Source organism: Crotalus tigris, unplaced genomic scaffold (assembly GCF_016545835.1).
Source record: "Crotalus tigris isolate CLP2741 ecotype Arizona unplaced genomic scaffold, ASM1654583v1 scf7180000018371.15429387391:27106975, whole genome shotgun sequence".
NCBI classification, from domain to species: domain Eukaryota; kingdom Metazoa; phylum Chordata; class Lepidosauria; order Squamata; family Viperidae; genus Crotalus; species Crotalus tigris.
The window spans coordinates 3,027,932-3,049,248 of record NW_024096970.1 but is presented as its reverse complement, the minus strand read 5'-3'; the positions used below and the strand labels follow the sequence as shown (position 1 = coordinate 3,049,248).

General features: G+C 39.2%; 1 protein-coding gene across 12 annotated transcripts in view; it reads left to right on the top strand.

Moving 5' to 3' along the window:
* Positions 1-18,224, top strand: part of SCML4 (Scm polycomb group protein like 4) — an 80,588-nt gene extending 62,364 nt beyond the window's left edge. For all 12 annotated transcript variants that reach the window (XM_039351126.1, XM_039351125.1, XM_039351132.1 and 9 more), the window contains 2 exons: positions 8,592-8,737; positions 14,715-18,224. In XM_039351126.1, coding sequence (XP_039207060.1) covers positions 8,592-8,737; positions 14,715-14,840 — 272 coding nt within the window. In that variant the 3' untranslated portion in view covers positions 14,841-18,224. The remainder of the gene's footprint in view (positions 1-8,591; positions 8,738-14,714) is intronic.
* The last annotated feature ends 3,093 nt before the right edge of the window (positions 18,225-21,317 follow it).

Below are 21,317 nucleotides of genomic sequence, written 5' to 3'. Positions count from 1 at the left end.
TAAGTTTTCCAAATTAGATGGCAGCAAAGTTTTCTGTATCTCCTTACTGCCACCTATGTCTGGGTTTTTTTGTAGCCCAGGTCTTCAGTCAGACAATTTAAACAGATATTGTGGGGTCTTTGGTGCTCTCTGAGCTTGGTGGTTTTGTTGGAGACATTTCATTGCCAAACTAGGTAACAACATCAGTGCACCAAGGGCCCCACACTTCAACCCTGAGCTACAAATATTCTCTTCTGAGCCTTGGTGGTGCAGTGGTTAGAATGCAGCACTGTAGGCTACTTCGGGTGACTGTCAGCTGCCAGCAGTTCAGCAGTTCGAGTCTCACCCGCTCAAAGTTGACTCAGCCTTCCATCCTTCTGAGGTCGGTAAAATGAGGACCCAGATTTTTGGGGGCAATAGGCTGACTCCGTAAACCACTTAGAGAGGGCTGTAAAAGCACTGTGAAACAGCATATAAGATTAAATGCTGTGCAATTCTATTGGTTAAACAGATATTGTCCAACTGAGGAGCAGATTTTGCTGCGGCTCCATCAAGAGGTAATCAATAATTAATCCTTAGACAAGATAAGAAAGAGACCTGAATTATCCTCTCCTTACTCCTACCACCTACCATACCTAAAATATTAAGTCATAAAGAAAAGGGTTGATAAGATAGGAAAGAACCTCAGTATAAGAACCAATGTTATCATATAGCCTAGCCCTAGTGGCAGCAAGATTTTAAACTATGTCTATTTATCACCAAAATGCAATTATGCAACTTCTGGCCGGATAAAATCAGTTTTGCTATCCAAGAGAAAACATAAGTCACTAAAATTTAACTTTCATAAAGGTACAAGTATCTTTTTTAAAAAGGAACTTAACTTGTAGTAGTTAAGGCTTCAGGCTAGAAACTAGGATATAGTGAATTCTACACCAGTGATGGCGAACCTTTTAGAGACTGAGTGCCCAAAAACTGCCCCTCCCCCAGCCCACCTGCCCGCTCCGCCACCTGCCCCTGCTTCACCCCCACTCCACCCCCACTCTACCCCTGCCTGCTTGCAGGGCCCCCACCACCTCCATGGCCCACTGCAGATTGCCCAGGCAGCCCTGCAGCACTATGGCAGCCATGCCCTCAACCCGTGCCCAGCAGCATCATCTGCGCACATCGGGGCGCGAAGGCGGAGTCTTGTCCCTGCTACCTGGCTGCCATGTCCTTGGCTGCGCTGTTCCGCACCCAGGGGCGACTCTCTGGGGGGGGGGCTGCTGGTGAGGGGGCCATGGGGGAGGCAAAGCTGGGCCAATGGCGTGTGTGCCCACAGAGAGGGCTCTGAGTGCCGCCTCCGGCACGCGTGCCATAGGTTCATCGCCACTATTCTAGACATATCTATGATTGAAGCCTGCTGGGTGACCTTTGTCCAATCACCTCTGTCAGCCCTAAAAAGAAGGCAAGGGCAAACCATTTCTCAAAAATGTTGCCAAAGAAACTGCAGGGACTTTCCCAGGCAGTCACCAGGTGTCAATATTGATTTGAAGGCACGTGCACACACAAGGTACATGCATAACCCTAATACAGTGTTTCCCAAACTTGACAATTTTAAGGCATGTGGACTTCAACTCCCAGAATTCCACAGCCAGCGTTGCTGGCTGTGGAATTCTGGGAGTTGAAGTCCTCATGCCTTAAAATTGTCAAGTTTGGGAAACACTGCGCCTAATACATTCTGCCTGGAGACTGGAATTCTGCTCCAACTCCCTTCTTTCTTGGAGCATACAGGACTCAAGCTTTTGGTGGGCAGCGCATTCAGAAGCCTGATCAGTGCAGCCCAAATCTCTTCTGATTCTCAGGCTGCTATGTGCTGGGCAACAAAGGAGGTACAAGAATTTCTCCTTGATCTGTGTGCTTTTAAATGGCAGGTGATATGCAGAAATGACATGCTCATGCTTTCTGGTGCTATGAAGGGGATCCAGAATCTGCTGTAATGTTAATGCTATGCTACTCTCTTACTGCCAGGGAAACTGAGTCCCAGGTGAGCAATCAAACATCTATAAAGACAGGACAACAAGCTGCTTCTAAGCCAGGAGCTGAGAAATTAAAACAAAACGGATCTTGTTCACTAGACCAGGGGTCTCCAACCTTGGCAACTTTACGACTTGTGGGCTTCAACTCCCAGAATTCCTCAGTCGGCCATGCCGGCTGAGGAATTCTGGGAGTTGAAGTCCACAAGTCGTAAAGTTGCCAAGGTTGGAGATCCCTGCACTAGACCAAAGGGTTACACTGATTGGACTGAGTAAATAAAACGGAAGAAGTTGACCAAGGCTTTAATTATTTGCAGCACTGCAATCTTTAGGATTGGGCCTAGAGGAGACAATCATTCCATTCATCAGTACTAGCTGCTATATTTTCTGCAAAGCTGATTATGTTGGCTCTTTCTTCTTGGGGAGATTGTAAGTCTGCAATTCCCATTCTTCCAAAAAGGAAACTTTGAGAAGTTCATTGCATGGAGTGAAAGGTATACAGAGATCAGTCACCATACAGTTCTTTACAGAAAAAAAAGCAGCATTAGTATGGGAGCTCTTGAAATGCTATGAGTCAAGTGGCTAAATTCTAACTTCATGCAGCTTCTGATTCCCAGGAACAGGGGGTGTTTTATGTAAATCCAGATCTGCTAGTCAATGTTATCGCATTCTATGTACACTGTTTAAGAATGGATAAATAGGTTCACTTTCCTTTCGAAATACTTTCTAAGTTTTTAAGTACTCCATAGTTCATTTACATTTTTCCTTTCCACCTGCCAAAGCCAGGAAATTGGATTTTATCTAAATTATGATCTTTATGGGTAATTATTGGTAGCAAACAGTCCTCTCTCTTTGTAATTTGAGTATTCTTTATCATCTTGATTAATTCTGATGACAAGTACCCTAGGATACCTATGACATGTGAGAGATGAGATTGTTATTAATGTATTTAATCCCTGGTGTGAATAATTTCAGATGCATAAATGCAGGATTTATATACAGGAAGAACTCCTACAGCAAGAAAAAAAGCAAAACAAAAAATAACTGCATACAATATTCATGAAGAAGAGTGGTGTCAGCCAGTTTTGCATCAGTTCTGTTGACTATCAATTAACTCAGTTCAAGATGTTGAATTTAGTCTCTTAAACTCTTTATGATGTGAGTCCAAAATTCTCCTGGAAGGCCTTTTATGGAATTCATTTTCGGGGTTAGTTTATAAACAAACAGCTGGGCTTACAGTATTTTGTTCATTTTTGGAATTTTTGAGCTTAACATTTAAAGCATGTAAATGCCAAATAGAGGAAGTCTTAGAAATAAGACTACCTTTATCAATATATTGCAGCAATGGACCTTATGTTCATAAACCTTGATCATTGTAACTTTAAACAGGCAATAATCTCTTATAATCTCTATTTATTTAACAGCTTACACTGTGCTTCTGAATCTTTCTGAGTAATATGTTTGAACCTCTTAGCTCTCCTATTGTTCATCTACTAGCTAGACATTTCAATTCCTCCATATCTCTCACACCCTTAATTTGTGTCTTACTCATTTATATTGTATAATGCTCTGTCAAACATTCTGATGCTGCTTTGTACAGCAGTAGTAGAGTAGAAAATAGAAACTGCAATATAGAACATCAGGTCACTGGTCTGCTTTTTCAGAACAGTTAACATTACCCAACACAGTTCTGCAGCCTCAAAAAAGGACAGTCAGTTCCTGCTCTACAAAGAGAAGGTGGAAATTGCATCTGGAGTCTTCAGTGGGCTGCTATCTACAAGGATCCTGCTCTTCCTTGACTTCTATCAATGATGTACATCCATGCTAATATCCAGATAGTTCTTGTAGCAGACCACAGACCAGGCAGGCTAACACGAAGTTAGCACTGTTGCAATTCCTGAAGATATTTTGCATTAATGCTGTTCCATCTCTGGTTTGTGCTAAGATGTTAAGCTAGAGGTTTCCTGAAAAGTGCTTTCCAGTGGCTACTTAGGGATGATAAACCAAATAGTATCATATTGACAGCCACATAGCCAATGTGATGAATTGGAATTAGGGAGAGGTCTATGGAAATCCATCTTTGTTTGAATTTCAGTTAGTTCTCTTCTCCTCAGGCTATCATGTGGGATTGTTTTGAGGATAAACTGAGGTGAGACTTCTTCAGCTAAATTATGTAACTAATATTATGTCTCATTGTCTAAGCCTTTAGCCTTCCATTCACTAGGTCAGTTTGGTCTAGTGCAGGGGTAGGCAACCTTGGCTCTTTTATGACTCATGGACTTCAACTCCCAGAATTCCTGAGCCAGCCATGCTGAGGGGAAAGGGAGAGATTTCCAAGCTTAGCCATGCTGGCTCAGGAATTCTGGGAGTTGAAGTCCACGAGTCATAAAAGAACCAAGGTTGCCTACCCCTGGTCTAGTGGTTAAGGCACCAAGCCAGAAATTGGGTGATTGTGAGTTCTAGTCCAGATTTTGGCATGAAAGCTAGCTGGGTGACCTTGGGTCAGTCACCCTCTCTCAGCCTAACCCACCACACAGGGATATTGCTGTGGAGAAAATAGAAAGAGGAAGAAGAATTAGGTATGTTTGCCACCTTGAGTTATTTATGAAAATAATAAAGACTAGATAAAAATAAATGTAAAACTAAATTCTCTCTGGATGCATACACATAAGCGCACCACAGATATAAGAGCAACTAAGCAGGTTTCACTTAATCTTGTGCCATCTGGCACTTTAAAAGAGAAGAGGAGTAAACAAAAGGGGAAGTGCTCAGAAAAGGAACAGAGCACAGAGACAACAACCAAGATTTATAATTCTGCAGTCTTAGAATAGAAACAAAAATGCACTTTCATCCCAAAATGCTTTATTGCTTTGATTAAATGCCAAATGACCTTAATCTGCCCAGGTTTGATGCCATTAAAATGTATGTCCACCACATTCGTCACTCTGCTGTTTAGTAGCTCCCTCCAAAGAGGGATTCATTACATCTAAACTCCTGGTTAAAGAAGGCATAAAAGAGGAAAGGATTCTTACATACAGAAAGGTTATGCCTGCCCCACATGTAATGTGTCCTTTCCATTATATTATTGAAGGAGAATATTGATGAAGCAGATATTGATGAAAGGAAAAGTGCAACCATGACTTATCCTATAATGAGAAAAAGAGAAAAAGATGTCATTGTCAGGACTTTCTGAATTTGTCAGCTGCCAGGTTCTAGTTTCACACGCACTTTATCGGACCGAAAAACAGAGTCAGGGATAGAGATACTCAAAGGATAGGGCAATGATGGCGAACATTTTAGAGACCAAGTGCCCAAAAATTGGCCCCACCCCCATTCCACCCCCTGCCCCACCCCTGCTCCGCCCCCACCCCGCCTGCCCACAGGGCCACTCACCGCCTCCAGGCCCCGCCATAGATCATTCAGGCAGCCCAGCAGCGCCATGGTAGCCACACCCTCTGCCCGCGCCCCGCAGCATCAACTGTGCGTGATGGGGTGTGAGGGCAGAGTCTTGTCTACACTGCCTGGCTGCCATGTCCTTGGCTGTGCTGCTCCGCATGGGCCACGCTCGGGGGTGACTCTCCTCCAGGGAGGCTGCTGGTGAGGAGGGGGTCACGAGGGAGGCAAGGCTGGGGCAATGGCACATGTGCCCACAGAGAGGGCTCCGAGTGCCGCCTCTGGCACCCGTGCCATAGGTTTGCCACCACTGGGATAGGGGATTCCCACACTCTCCTCTAAAATATAATAGACAACATCACAGAAATGGTTTATTTTTCACCATATGAACTGCAGCCAAATGAAATTATTCCCTGGTTTAAAATGACACGTGGATAGCATGATTTACTAAAGTCTTGTTTTGGCTTTTTGATGGCTATTTTAATCAGTTATCCGTGATGATAATAGCTGGGGTTATTTTATTTATTATATTTATACAGTCATTCATCTCATATAGTGACTCTGGGTGACAGACATAATAAAACAATCCAAATATCTAAAATCATAAATAAAAACAAAATGGTAAAATTTTGTTATTGATAGAAGCATATGAGTTCTGGACAAAGTCCATGAGTTTCACACTTAAAGTTCAAATCATAGAACACTTAATGTGAAAAAACAGAACAGGGCAATAACATGTAGGATGGGATCAAAGCAGAGTTATGGAACAGATGTTTTGCATGCATGTTGCAGAATTTGGTACTTATATTCAATCAGCAACTTGGTAGCTAATATCTTTTTTCTTTCGTGGCACAAGAAATGGAAGCATTTATAGTTGACCTGCCTTTCTATGTCTTCTCCCATCCTATTAGCATCTCTCTTTTATATGTACTGATCTGGAACCACACAGAGTACAATGGATAAATAAATGCTAAAGATCTACTTAGAAATCAAATAGGAAATGAGGGAAGTGACAAACCAACTGCAACAAAGTCATAACTATAGCATTAAAACAGAAATATAAATGTGCAAGACACATTGTACATTTAACAGAAAGAGATGGACACAAAAAGTAACATGTCCACTTGGATTAGCTTGGATGGACTATGAAAAGATCTCAGTCCCAGTTGGGATGCCTTAGCAAAAGATTGAATGAAGCTGTCATTTCATATATTATCTGAATTTCAACATTATCTGGATGAAAATGACAGTGAAGTGATAAAGTGAAAATATCTAGACTGGATGCAAATTCCTTTAAATTTAATTGCAAGAAGATATGAAGTGGCAATAAAGCAAAATATGTATATGTATATGTATAAAAATCAGTAGCTGAACTAATTTAAATGTTATTGCTTTTAGATATGTTGAAGGCATAGAATTGCACTTCCACTAAGAAATATCCTATCAGAAGAAATTATAGGCTGTGTTCACACAAGGAAACTCTTAGTTTAATTAACCATAGTTAACTAATTCAACCTAATTGATTGGATTCACATAACATACTACGCCACGATCTGCCACAATCATTTTAGGTCAGTAGATCAACCATAGACATTCATAGACCGGCAAGTTGCAGCCCTTCAGTTATTGCTGAATTAAAACTCTCAGCACCCTTTATCTTTAACCATACTGACTGAATGCCTAAACCAGTGTTTCTCAATCTTGGAGACTTTAAACATTTCCTAGACAACATGGGAGTTGAATTTCATACAGCTTAAACTTGCCAAGGCTGAGAAACACTGAGGTAAACATTGCATTTTCACTATTCCTGGAGGGCTACAGGTTCCTCACCTCTGCTTAGGCTGTAAAGCAGAGATTGATAATTGTTTTCACGCCCTAGATTTCCCCCCCAAAATTACCTAAAATCTTGTGAGATCTCTTGTTTCAAGACTCTTTCCCTAGCTTAAATCTTATGAGGATTGGTGATCTTGTGTCATTATAGCTATTTAAAAATCCTCTAAATAATTTAATTTGGAGGAATGACATTAGTGCATTGCCAAGAACAGATTTTCTAGGCTGGGGTCTTTGGATGTTTCGGGATTACAATTCCCAGAATTCTCAGCCAGTCATTCATGGTTATCCCGGGTAGGAATTTTGAGTTGAACTTTAAAACAAGGATGGACAGCTTAGAATTCTCTAGAAATTGCTGGTCTGTGACTTCTCCAATGCCTTGTGATTGCCTCTATTAGCTGAGGGAACTGAAATCCCCAGAAGTTTGGAGACACCAAATTGTCTAATGCTAGGGTGCGGAGTTGGGAAAGGTTTCTGTAGAGGATAAAGAGAGAAAAAAAGAAGAAAAAACAAGTATTTTCTATGGAACTTGGATTTCATTTGCATTCCCCACAATTAATAGGACCAAAGAAATTCAACAACCAATGAAAACACTGCTTGTTCCTGAATGCAAGATAACTTATGTGTCCCGACCTGGTTGTTTAGAAAAAAAGAGCTTTCAACTGCATTGATAGTGAAAGGAATAACTTTATTAAAGCCAAGTGGTTACAAGATAGAAAAAGCCAGATCTGAGATTTGAGCGCAAAAACTGCCTACTTACTTTCCCCTTTCCCAGGTTCCCCCCCCCCCCGAGACTATCTCCCCGGTGTCCACTTGGATTCAAACAAATTGTTTTGGTAACAGTTCTGATGCTTAGCTGTGGTGTTAGTGATGTTCCGCATTCTATTCCCACAGTTGTAACCTTGGAGTTGGTTGGCCAATCTCTTCCCTTCCCCCCCCCCTCAGGATTTATGGCAGTCTGGTATCAACAAAGCAGTGGTGAGGTGAAGCAGGATGGCAGCACTGACATTATATTTCCTTCCTGTGCATTGCTCAAAAATTAACAAGCATTAACATTATAAAAATGAATTTATTAAAATTTTCTTGTTAAGTTCAGAAAATAGGCTCGGCCATGTTTTGCTTAATTATGACTTATTGGTTAACCATAACTGACTGACTTCATACAAAATGGTCAGCTTTGAAACATACTTTAAAATTTACAGAGGTTGAGTTCACACACTATATTAAACCAAACCCAAAGAAACTTTCCTACAGCTTAAAATGACATGCAAACACAGTCATTGTATTAATGTAACCTAGTTATATAGACTTCAAATTGTTTGGTATTGCTTTGCCATGCGTTATTCTCTCCCACCAACTCTTGCTTCATTCCTGTAGCCTCCAGTCCATCTCCAGACAGACAGGATGCAACAAGACCCACAAGCAAAAATCCTTTGACCTGGACTGTTGATGATGTGGTATGGTTTGTTAAAGATGCGGATCCTCATGCGTTAGGACCCCACGTGGAACTCTTCAGGAAACATGTACGTAAGAAGGCTTTCTGCAATAAATGACAGTATCCAAATTTAACCTTCTAGCAAATGGCTTTGGTCTGTACTTGAACCAACGTAAATTGAAATGGTTTGGCAGCTGACAAAAATTAGTCCAAGTGAGTCTTCCTCCAGGCAAATACAATTAATCTAGGGCAGTGTTTCTCAACCTTGGCAACTTGAAGATGGGTGAAGTTCAAGATGGCTGGCTGGGGAATTCTGGGAGTTGAAGTCCACACATCTTCAAGTAGCCAAGATTGAGAAACCCTGAACCCGGATCTCACATACAACTTGATGGCAATCATATCTTAGAGAGCCTGAGGTGGGGCTTGGATGGATTCAGAGAGGATGATTCTAAAGCTCATTGTTAGTGCTACAACTGAACAGGGACTCCATGGCCAGGCAGCCTGCCACTGAGGGTCAATTGCAAGAGAACTGAGTGGCAGAACCATTTTCTTGTGTACTCCCCTGAAATACCATTCCAGTCACTGTGGGAAAAAGTCTGTTGAAGAGCTAGACTAGTGGAACTGACCTTGCTGGGTTTTTCATTTTCAGTCAGAAGATTATCCAACAACTAGGCTTGCTAGTGTTTTTGTAGAACAACAATCCTTTGTAAGAAAGATGAGAATTCAAAGGTGCATCAGTTTTAAATCCTTCCCCCCACCCCAGCACTCCCTCCCCTCCTGCTTATAATTCTGTCAGCTTCACAGGGAAGCCTACAAGAGGTCTAGTGGTTGATTAAAACTATCATCGTATTCAGCTCAATTATGTCTTTGAATTACTCATTTCTAAGCAATTGTTAACCTTCATAGCTAAACTGGATTAACAAGAAGACACCAGAGGTGAGAGACAAGTGATTACTCCATTAACCTTAACCACAGTTTTCAGCACGTTAAATCATTTTAAAGAGCAGGTGCATCATTTAAATTGATGTCCTGAATGCCACTGACATTCCCAGCTCCTGACTTCCTTTCCTTGCATTCAGCTAATTTGGCTGTGACATGCCCCCACTGTCCAATGAGAAGAATTATTAATGTAACTTATCACAACAAAGAGAGATCAGTAATGTATTTACTGAAAACAATATCAGTAACTTCAACACTGTATCTTAAGGCATGCTTCATTACTCTGGGATGGCTGATCTTCACCAAATCGCTACATAGATGCTCCTTACGAGCTGGGCCAATCTATGCAATTTCAAGGAGATATAGAAAAATATAAGGAAAGTTTGGGCTGGACTTAAATATTGGCTGAGCACAACAGGCATTTTTTGGTTGCAGCTTAAGTTATGTAAATTCTGCCCTGGTTGTTTCTAAGCCAAGATTTATAGCTTAGTTAGTATATTGTATAAACTCAATTGCTTGTGGTCTGTTCAATACGCTGTACTTAAATTGTGTTTGAGTGTGGAAACGGAGTTCAGGGGTACAGTTAAAATCAAAGCCATCTGGCTAATTAACAAATAAAGCCAATCCAAAAGTGAGATTTGATGCAACAGAATTCTCACTGAATTCTGATTCATGATCAAAAAATTAATACAGAAAAGAAAGTGCAGTCTTTGAATGAAGACAGATTTAACCTGTTTATTCAGAAATGGATCTACCTCCTCCAATGATGCATAGAACTGAAAGCATTTGTATTTCTTAACACCATCTTTGTATAGATTATTTTAGCTTTATTTCCAATTAGCTTACCCCTTACTTTTTTAAAAAAATATTTTATTAATTTTCTAAATTTTACAATCATAAGTACTTAATAAACAACGTGTTGTCTGGGTCCATTGGTAATTCAATGGTACATATTAACTTTCTCAGTCTAGTTCCAATACTACACCATCCAGTGCTTTCTTGATCCTCTCTTCTTCCGGTGGTATGCATTTTTCCACACTGGGCAAATACAATTCTTGTTACTGTTAATACATATACAATTAAATATAGACATCTTCATCACATTTCTGGAATTGTACATAATATCGATAATGTCAGTTTATAATATCTTTTCTAGCCAAAACATATCTCAATTGCATTTGACTTTTCTTCTAACAGCACTTAAAATCCATTTGTTCAATCAATATCCTGTTTTTCCAGCTTTTTTTAAATTTTAATTTCCCCCCCCCCAATATTCAAAGTATCTCTATCACTTATAATTTTCTCATAATAAATTATATTTGGGTAATCAAAGGCTTCCCTTATTTAAACCCTTTTAGAATTTTTAGAATATTTCTCATCTTATAACAAAATATAATATTCTAGTTACAAATCCTATCCTTCTAATTGTAATAATACTTTTATTTCTAACAGTTATCTATTTTCTAAATCATATTCAAACATAGGTCAAAACCTCTATTTTTTCCAGTCTTACTCTATCTTTCTTACTTTGCCAAATAATTTTCCAAGTCAGTACATTTGAATCATCAAGTAATTCTTCCTCTGTTTTTGTATATATTGTTTAGAATGAGGAAGAGAATTTGACTGAAGTATTTTATATAACCCATTTATATTCATTAAACAGCCTGCATCTTTCTCCTTCAGTTTTTCTTTTTATTTCTTGTTTGTCAATATTCAGCATTTCTCCTAACACCTTTATCATCCATTTGATCAGCTCTTCTTCCTTATCCTCAAATGTGTTCTAAGATCTTGACAAGTAATATATTTTTTCAATTTCCGGTGTTACCACTGCATCTTCTAATTTTTCATTTGTCTGTATCTATCTGTTAATTCCTTCCTTTAGGTCCTCCATCTTTCGATCCGTTTCTTCTAATTTTCCTTCTGTTTTCTGAGTTACTAGTTCCTTCTTTGTAGTCATTGTCTGAATTTGTAAGTTTAGATTAGAAAATTGTTCTTTTATCTCATTTGCATTATTTTTAGTCTCATCATGAAATAAAACAATTGTCTATTGGATTGATTTCAACATAGAAATAATTTCTTTCTGAGATTCATTAACATTTTCTTGTTGGTATATCAAGCTGGAACTTCGGAAACAGGTGTTAAAGATGATTTTTTTTACCATTTAAGGCTAAGTATGGAACACTCATTTTGTTTTGTATGTAATCTTTATAGTCCAATAAGGTCCCCAACACAGATAAGCAGCCCAATAGTTTTTTCCCCTTTTCCCAGCTGCAGTCTGCAAAAGTGAAAGTTTCCCAGAACAACAAAGAAGCAGCCCAAGAGGACCCCCGACTTTTCCAGATGCAATCTTCAAAAGTGAAAGGACAACCAAAGGACAACCAAAGTCTTATCTAAGTCTGGGCTTCAAGCCAAGTTCCTTTAATAATAAATTGTAGTGCCATAGTTCTCCACTAGATGTCATTAATGCTGTCTTCCAGCTTTTTAAATCCAAACTTATATTACAAACTTTTCAAGTCTCTTTTCTAAAAAAAATCTCAAAAATACTTTTAGTCCCCAAATTTCAAAGCTATATATCTGTATTGGTTCCAAATTAATCTTGTGATTTTCTCTGTTTTTCCCCCAAACAATTAGTTCACCACTTTTCTTTTCCTGAGGGAATAGGGCAGAAATTCCCCTTTCCTCTCTCTTCGGGGAGGATTCTTTGCTTTGGGCATTTTTTTCCAGGAAAAAAGTCTTAAAGTCATAGAGGATAAAGTCTCATCTAGTTCCATCCACATTGCTCACAAGTTGCTTGTTAGTGCTTATTTTCTTTGGTTGTCAGCAGCTTCTGACTGGCCACAGAAGTGTAGCCAGCCTTTCCCCCACCGATTTGGAGGGCTTCCAAACCGGTGTAGCCTCTCCATGATCAATGAGGGTCCCCTACTTCTTCGTCGCATCTCTGGGGTGACTTTCAACCTTTTTTAGGGTCCCCAGCGGAGAAAAATTGAACGTGGAAGACGGACCCCGTCTTCCTGTGCCGGTCATGCCGCGATGCCTATCCAGAAGTGAGCTTACCTCTTACCTTAATAAAGTGGTTGTACTGCTGGGCAGAATAAATTTGCTTTCCCAGTTGTTGTTTTTTAAAAAAAAGCCAAAGGAAAAAAAAAGATGGCAAAAGCAATCCTTCCATTTCTGTTCAATTACCAAGCAGAATGTTTTACACTTTAAGAAGCCACAGCAAAGTCAGCCTTGTGATTTAGAGCTTGTTTGCATTGGTTAGTGGGTCTTTCAGAGAGCTTTACACCACTCTTGAAATATTAAACCTGACAGTCAGTGTTCACAGGATTAGATTGTAATAAAGCAACATGAAATGTTTCCAGTTGCTTTATACTTTTGCAGGCTCACAACAGACTTTGAGAAGCTAGTGCATGTTATGAGCTCCAGTGGCCATTATAAACCATCCCTGAAATGATTAATATAGTTCAGCTCTATAACCAAACCAAGCCTGTGATGGAAGAATATATACTCAATCACTGCCTGGAGTGCTGTTTCTGCTTTACAAAATTCTCTGGAGCTTTTTACATTAACCCTAGATTGCTGGATGTTATTTAGCCATACTTTGAATTGCAATGCACTCTAGCTTTTTCAGCTGATGCAATATACCCTTAATGAAAGAGACCCCGACAAGTGAATCATGGAGAGAAGCATCTGAGGAATACATTCTCTTTACAAGAAATATGGGGCTTTAGGACAACGCACGATCCTCCTGGTTGTGGGAACTTGTTTGTGTCTCTGGGCCTGGGCTCTGGACTAACTTGTCCTTCCTGTTTTTACTAGGTGGTTGCAACCTCCCATTTCATGAAGAGGATAATTTTTGCACTATGAATATTGACCCCAAATTCTTTCAACTTTAATAGAAGCTCCTCAGCTATTTTATTGTTAGTGGCCAGGCATGTTTGGCAATGATGTCAAAATGACAGCCATGAAATCTCCATCCCTTTTATCTGATTGTAAACACAGGACATATAAATAAAGAGACCGAGGCTCAGTAGTGCAGTCAAGGCTGCCATCTTGACTTTTTTGACATCTCCTGCAAAGACCCAGTAACCGGCAGCTTATATAGTTCATAGTTGAACTAGGTTTTTGGCCATTCATAATCATCTGACTATGAGCATAAGAGCCATGCTGGCACAGTGGTTAGCCTGCAGTATTGCAGGCTAATTCTGCCAACTGCCAGGAGTTCGACTCTTGCTGGCTCAACATTGACTCAGCCTTCCATCCTTCCGAGGTCAGTAAAATGAGGACCTAGATTGTTGGGGGCAATAGGCTGACTCTGTAAACCGCTTAGAGAGGGCTGTAAAGCACTGTGAAGTGGTATATAAGTCTTGTAGATGTTCCCATCCCTGTCACCTGATTCACCAGTTTGTAGTTGCTGCTGCTTCTTTTGTGAAAGATCATATTTCCTTGTGACTATGTAGTCCTCCAAGCACAATCAATCAATCAATCAATCAATCAATCAGAATAGAGCTTCTAGTCCAGCCCCCTGCTCAAGCAGGAGACCCTAAATCATTTCAGACAAGTGACTATCCAGTCTCTTCTTAAAAACCTCCAGTGATGAAGCACCCACAACTTCTGATGGCAAGCCAACACTAACATGTCTGACACTGGGTCTGTGCTTGGGAGGACTTGATGGAAAGTGGACCATCAAGAAATTCAACAGCTGCTTCTGAAACTTGACTTCAGTTTAGGCTTATGCTCAGATGTTTAGTGCTTGTCTTTTCATGGTGGTGGTGTTTCATTATTCAGTTATCTCATTATTACTTTTGTGTTAATTTACATTTTTATGGAAGGCATTTTAATGTTGTATTCTGCCAGATGTTGCATGGCATGGCAGGTTGCATAAATGTATTTTAAATAAATAAATTCACAGCACTTCAGCTAAATAGATCCAATTTTGGAATGGTAGAACATTTAGGAATTGAGGTCCTACTTTATTGAATTTCTCAAACATGTTTAGCATTGTCAGAGACGTGCAGGCCAATTCTTTCCACAGCATTGCAGTAAATTGTTTTATTTCTTCTGCAAACACAGTTCCAAATTATGATTTATGCTTTTCATTCCGTCTTCTGTTGTTCTTTTTGTATTAGGAGATTGATGGCAATGCTCTCTTGCTACTGAAAAGCGACATGATCATGAAATATTTGGGTCTGAAGCTGGGACCAGCACTCAAACTCTGTTATCACATCGATAAATTGAAACAAGCCAAGTTCTGATGCTTTTTTAAAAGACCAAACAATCCCAATATAAATCAAGGAAGTAGATAAAAGGTAACAAGTTGCCTTATGGAAAGATAATCCATTTTCAAGCTGCTTCTCCTCTCTTTTGTACTGAGAACTTGGCCTTTATAAAAGCGTTCATCTTCACCATTTTAATTCAATGAAGGGGGGAGGGGTGATGTGTTTTTGCTGATTTGTGTTAATACTTTTCCAAAAAAAGTATGCAATTATAATTATTTTGTATTATTCATATTGTTGTTAATATTATTAAGTCCTATTTTTGTAATCATAAAAGAAAAAAACGTACGCCAAAAGATCTTCCCTACTTTTTAGAAAAGAAGAAATTAGAAAAGCTTTAGGAAATCTTCTTCTGAGCTGCTTCGCATCAGTCTGGCCGTTGTGTTTGACCAAGTCAGGTGATTTGCCTTATGAATTTGCAGTCAAAATCAGAGCACTCTCCTATCACCTCAGAGTGGTTTTCAACTGAAATCAATGAATGCATTTAGCTGCCAATCATCAATTGTTGTCTAGCAACATTCATGCATCTGCGAACAAACTCGTAAACTAATTCTTTTGTGTAGCCACACATGCATTCCTTTAACAGGAGACCCCATCTTTATATTGCCCAGTGACCTCGGAGGATCACAGAATATTCTGGGAATACAAAGATAAAAATTGTGCATTTATTTGGCAATACACTGTGAATTTAATCATGTTTACATGGCATTCAGTCTGTCAACCTACTGAACAGTTACTGAATGCTGTTCCCCAGGTTCTTCCTTGCTACCCTGAGTCATATGCTTTCCAACATAATCATCAGCATGAAGGTTTCTTTCATGTGATTTTGGATATCTAGAAGCATATTGGCAACAGACCATTTTATAACATGATAAGTGTACAACAGTCCTCCAGTTGAAAATAATGAGGAAATGTCCCTTCTGCAGTCTTCACCCAAAGTCTAGGAAGTAATGTAGAAACTCACAATTGCTCAGCATTTGACTTTTAACTCCTGGCTGCATAGGTTCTAGATGAAAGGTCATGCCAAATATTCATAGTTCATAGAACTGCTCCCTACGCTTTGAAAATGTTATGTGACAAATGTTAACGTCACTGTAACGGAAATCACAGGTGCTGATTTGCTTAGTCATTCTTTGGTGGTTAGCTGGCTAGCAGCTAGTCATTCTTTGGGTTGTTACCAAGCTTTCCACTTCACCAAAGCTGCCCTGAATGTACAGAGAAACACTGCCAGGAGCAAGAGGTTACATATCTCACAAAGCTTTGAAGTGAATAATATCTGTCTGCTCCAAGCTTGAAGTAACTCAAAGGATGTATATTCTTTGCAACTCGTAATAGAAAAAATGCTTATTGCTGACCAGTGACTGCTTAGCAGTCAAATTTGCGAAGTGTAATCCCCTCTTACTAAAGGTCCACTCTGAGCCACATTTTGTACCTAACTTTGATATGATTTGGTTAACTAAAATAATACACTGCAGTTACTTATTTGATATATGCACAGTGATCATTGGTTGATTAGATAAGTGCCAGGAAACCTACAAATTTGCACCCAGTTAACTGAACGTATTATGTCATACTATGATATTATGGAAAATCTGTCCCATGGTTTGCACTATTTTGAAAACCTGAATTATTTCAGTAGGAGCAGGAATATTTCTCTCTCTTATCTGAAGTATCCTGTTTTGTCACTAGAGGATTTGATGTTAATCAACTCCAGTCTTGAGCTGTGATAGCATCATTACACTCTAAAGAGCAACTTTCCCTTGAGTGATATCTCACCTTTAATCAAATACTGCATGGGCTTATAGCTTCCTCTCTAATCAAACCTTCCTGTTGCAGATGGTACTTCTACTCTTCATATGTGAAAGACAGTTTGTGGATTGATACGAGAACAACAAGTGAGAGTCCTATCGTCAAGAGTTTTGGTTAGGAAGCTTACATACCAAACAAACAGATTAACCAGTAATTTTCCTTCCTGATCTGGTTCTATTCTGCAAATATTTTATTGTGTATTTGGAGGGGGGAGGAAACCCGCACAGATAATGTGTCAGGAAGAAGGGTAAAATAATTAAAAGCTGCATTGTAGACTCACAAGGATGTTCACTCTGGAAGAAACATAAGTTAGCATTAATTTTGTCTTGTGGCTGAAGTTACAAAAATTGCATTAATCATCAATAGATGTGTTATCCTATACAGTTGTACTACATATCTGCCATTATTCCATCTACATGCTACATCTGATCAGCTGTGGGAGAAGGGGAGAACAAGATCTTTGTGATAAATTGTGATAAATTGGAAAAATTGAATATAATCTTGTTTTTCTTGATTTTAAACTTGTGTGTAAGTACATCTCAGAGAAAAAAGATAGTGTTTTGCCCTAATCATGGAAATGTATCCCAGATTCTTTACATTACGTATATTCTAACTTCTTTGTTTAGATTAACATAATCTCAGATACCCTGGAAATATTCAGAGCATTGGTGTCCAAAAATAGAACAGATACATATATTCTTATTGTTATTAACTCACATCTTGTTGCTGCAAGGCATGGACCTTTCTACATCCATCAGATGTTTTACAGAGAGGGAAAGAGGGCACTTGGAACTTGTCACATGCACAATGTCAGCATATCCACAACTGCTATTCCTTGGAGGTCCATAACTTGGCATCCTGTTAGCATAATTGCAGGATGGGTCCCACAGGAGATTCACACATGCAAACGAGCAGTTGTCTTTCAGAACAGTCTTATTATGTGCAGATCACCTTCTCATTAGACTAGAGGTATATATATATCTATATATCTTGATCTCTAGGGTTTTAAACTATTTTTGTAAGCACATTTAAATCAGGTCAAGTCCTCCGAGGTTTGGTCAATTAAACTGAAATACATATATGAATAAACTTAACAGAAGAAGTAAGTGCTTAAGTTCGGTCTATGGCACTGTGAGTCTGAAGTGGCAGAGAGGATCAATTCCTTTAACTTGAAAATTTGTGAACACACGAACAAGATATTTGTACAGTTGTACAGTTAAGCACAATCCTTGCTTTTTAAGACAGAGGTGTTCTGTTTCATCTGAGTGTATATAGAGTTGAATATAATTGTACTGTTGAATTCTGCAAATCCCATGACAATCTTGTCTCATTCTTACTCCTCACTGGGGACCTGGTTTCTCCTTTAAGTGCAATTTTTTGTTCTGTTTCATTGAAATAACCATATGTAAATATTGTTCCTCTTCAGCAAGCATTCAATTTTCATTAAGATGTCTCCCATTTTGATGAATCCTTGTAATTTTTTATATTAACCAAGATCTCCACCTCATTATGTCAGCTTATTCTACATTAAAAGGCTGTATCGGTTCCTCGGAATTTAGATTTTATTTCCTTTTTTTTTCAACCAATGAATGACTCACAAATCTGAGCTGCATCACAAAACCTCTGTTGCCATTCACTCATAGTTCATAGCGGCTGCCAGCTGTACAGTCTTTCCCACCTATTGTGTCACTGTACAATTCTATGCATGCTTATTTGAAAATAAAGTCGATTGAGCTGAGGGGAGTAAGTTCTGTAGAAATACGTATTGGATTTCTGTGCATGAACCTAGCGTATAAAATGACTACCTCTGTAAATACCTACAGAGCGGTGCCATTTAGATGTCCTTAAAATAAAATTGCAGATGCACAAAATATCATAAGCTGGATTTATGGCTTTGAGCACTCAGTCATTAGTCATAGAATAGGGGAAAGACTGGTGTACTAATCAAAGTGGCTTAACTTTGAGATGGATGCAGCTGAATAACCCAGGTTCACATATCACCATAAGGCATGGTTTTCTTAATCAGGGCTTGTTGAATACATTATCAACCATGCACATGGCTTGATTCACACAACATGCTAAGAAAAATAACCTAGGAAATCACCCTGCTGGATCCAGTTTGTACATCTATGGAAAGATAACTTTTACAATTAGTCATTGTCAGACTTTGGTGTATTTGCCTCCCTTGCCCTGTGGACTAGGAGTGAAACTGCAGATAGTCCTCAACTTACAGCCATTTGTTTAGTGACCATTCAAAGTTACAACAGCACTGAAAAAAAAGGGGGGACCTTCAACTGGTCCCTGCATTTACAGCTGTCACAACATCCCATGGTCACGTGATCAAAATTCAGGCACAGGGCAACTGGGATACATTTATGATGGCTGCAGCATCCTGGGATCATGTGATCACATTTATGACGTTCCCAGCCAGCTTCAGACAAGCACTGTCAATGGGGGAAACTGAATCTGCTTAATTCACTTAACAACTGCAGTAATTAGCTTAACTGTGCCAAAAAAGGTCGTAAAATCCGGAATAACTCCCTTAACAACCACCTTGTTTAGCAATGGAAATTCTGGTCCCATTTGCCAGTTGTAAGACAAGGACCACCCGTGCTGCAATTATCCTTACAGCAGAAGATGGTATTATGTGTTTGTTTATCGATCAGTTCATTAGTCTTGTTCCACTGAAGTGAGCAGCACTAGATCCGTCTTCAGACTATCCATTCATCTGTGACTCTTGAATGCAAAATAAAGGAAATATACCAGGCTACATTTCTATTATTACAAATGGAACCTGAATAACTAGTTTTCCTTGAAATGGTATAAGCTATAGTACAGAATAAAATAATGTTCCGCCAAATGCATTAAAGAGGACTGGTGAAGGGACAGATTCAGTCTATCTTATATGCATCAAAATGGTTTAACTCTGTTTGCAGGTGAGTATTCTTGTTTAGTAATTCTCAAGAGTAAGAAACATCTATCTTGCTTTCCTTATGAAAGCTGTTTGTTTTCCCAAAGTAAACTGCCAGACTAAACTTCTGCATTTTTAATATAAAATTCTGATTTTGTACAGGTAACAATAGCAATAGCATTTAGACTTCTATACCACCCCATCGTGCTATGTAGCACTATTTGAACAGCTTACAGAGTCAGCCTCTATCAAGCCCCAACAATCTGGGTCCTCATTTTACCGGCCTCAGAAGGTAGAAGGCTGAGTCAGCCTTGAGAATCGGTGAGAATTGAACTCCCGGCAGTTGGCAGAGTTAGCCTGCAATACTGCATTCTAACCACTGCGCCACCACAGCTCTTCAAGAGATCTAATAGTGCTATTTTAAAAACTGTGAAGATTGGTGCAACAATCAGAGGGTGAAGATGATTTTATGATTTTGTGCTGAGGAAATATCTAAAAAAAGGAAGGCTTTAATGAGTTATTGCTAGCATGTGCCATGTTCTTGCATGTTATGAATGGACAGACATTTTAGGAGCCTGAAAATCTAGAAACAAAATAGCAATTATCTCAGTTCCTCCCATTCCCCTTGCAAACCTTGTCAAAGGCATTTGTTAAGTTATTAGATAATGCTTGTCAGACCCCTTCTTGTGAATGAATGGTGCTGAAATGTCAGAAAAACCTTGTCATTCCTTTTTAAATTAGCTTCTGTTTCAGACACAGGCTGTACAAAATACACGGCTGTTTGTTGGTTATCCCTTTGCTTTACTCCAGGCTACAGCCAATCAAGGCAGGTTTTGATGTCTTCCAAACAGGCATGGATTACAGGTATGTGTTTTACAGTGCAATTAATTTCATCAGTCTAGGTTTCATTTAATTCTTATGGGAGAACTGCTGTATCCAAAGTGCTTGTCTGCAACAGGTTTTAAAGGCATTTTACTTCCCACTGAATTTTGTTGCCAAGCCACAGGCAGGGATATATCATTTGTGATGCCACCACAGTGCCAATTAATTGAATTATTTCCCATCATTTCGTAGTTTGGGCTGTTTATCTTTGTTCTATTGAAATCAGGAAAATAAATGCCTGGATTTGAACTTCCCATCTGGGATTTGTGGACTACCTGTGCAGCAGTGCGGTAAAGAGTGGAAGCCACATGTCCTCAAATGTCTACAAGGCATCGGTGCTCTCAGTGGCACTTCTGCCATGTCTGCCAGACGCCATGCCCGTTCACATGTTTACTTTTACTTGGGCTATTTTAATGATAAAGCATTAAATTAGAAGCCAGCAAATGATAAAACAGCCCCAGCTTTAAGCATCAGTATTTAATTCCAAAAAGATGGGTAGACCTTCTTCAAAACACAAAAAGGAATGAATGAATGAATGGATGGATGGATGGATGGAGGCTACCTGAATGCTTTTTTCCTATAATGCCCTTTTTCAAATTAATCACTATATCAAGCCCCAACCTTTGAATGTTCACTTCAACCTGCACCTTAGTGCAAAGATTCTGTAGCATAATTTGCAATAATATTAACAACGTAACAATAAATAACAGCACAGATAAATTAGGGGTTCCAATGTTATGGATGTATTTTTAATTTTTCTGTTGCTTTTCTACTTAGTAAAAGTAACAAAGGAAAGGGGGAGCATAAATCGGTTGGAGCAGCCCAGTAATTTGTTTGGACCTGGGAGACCAGAG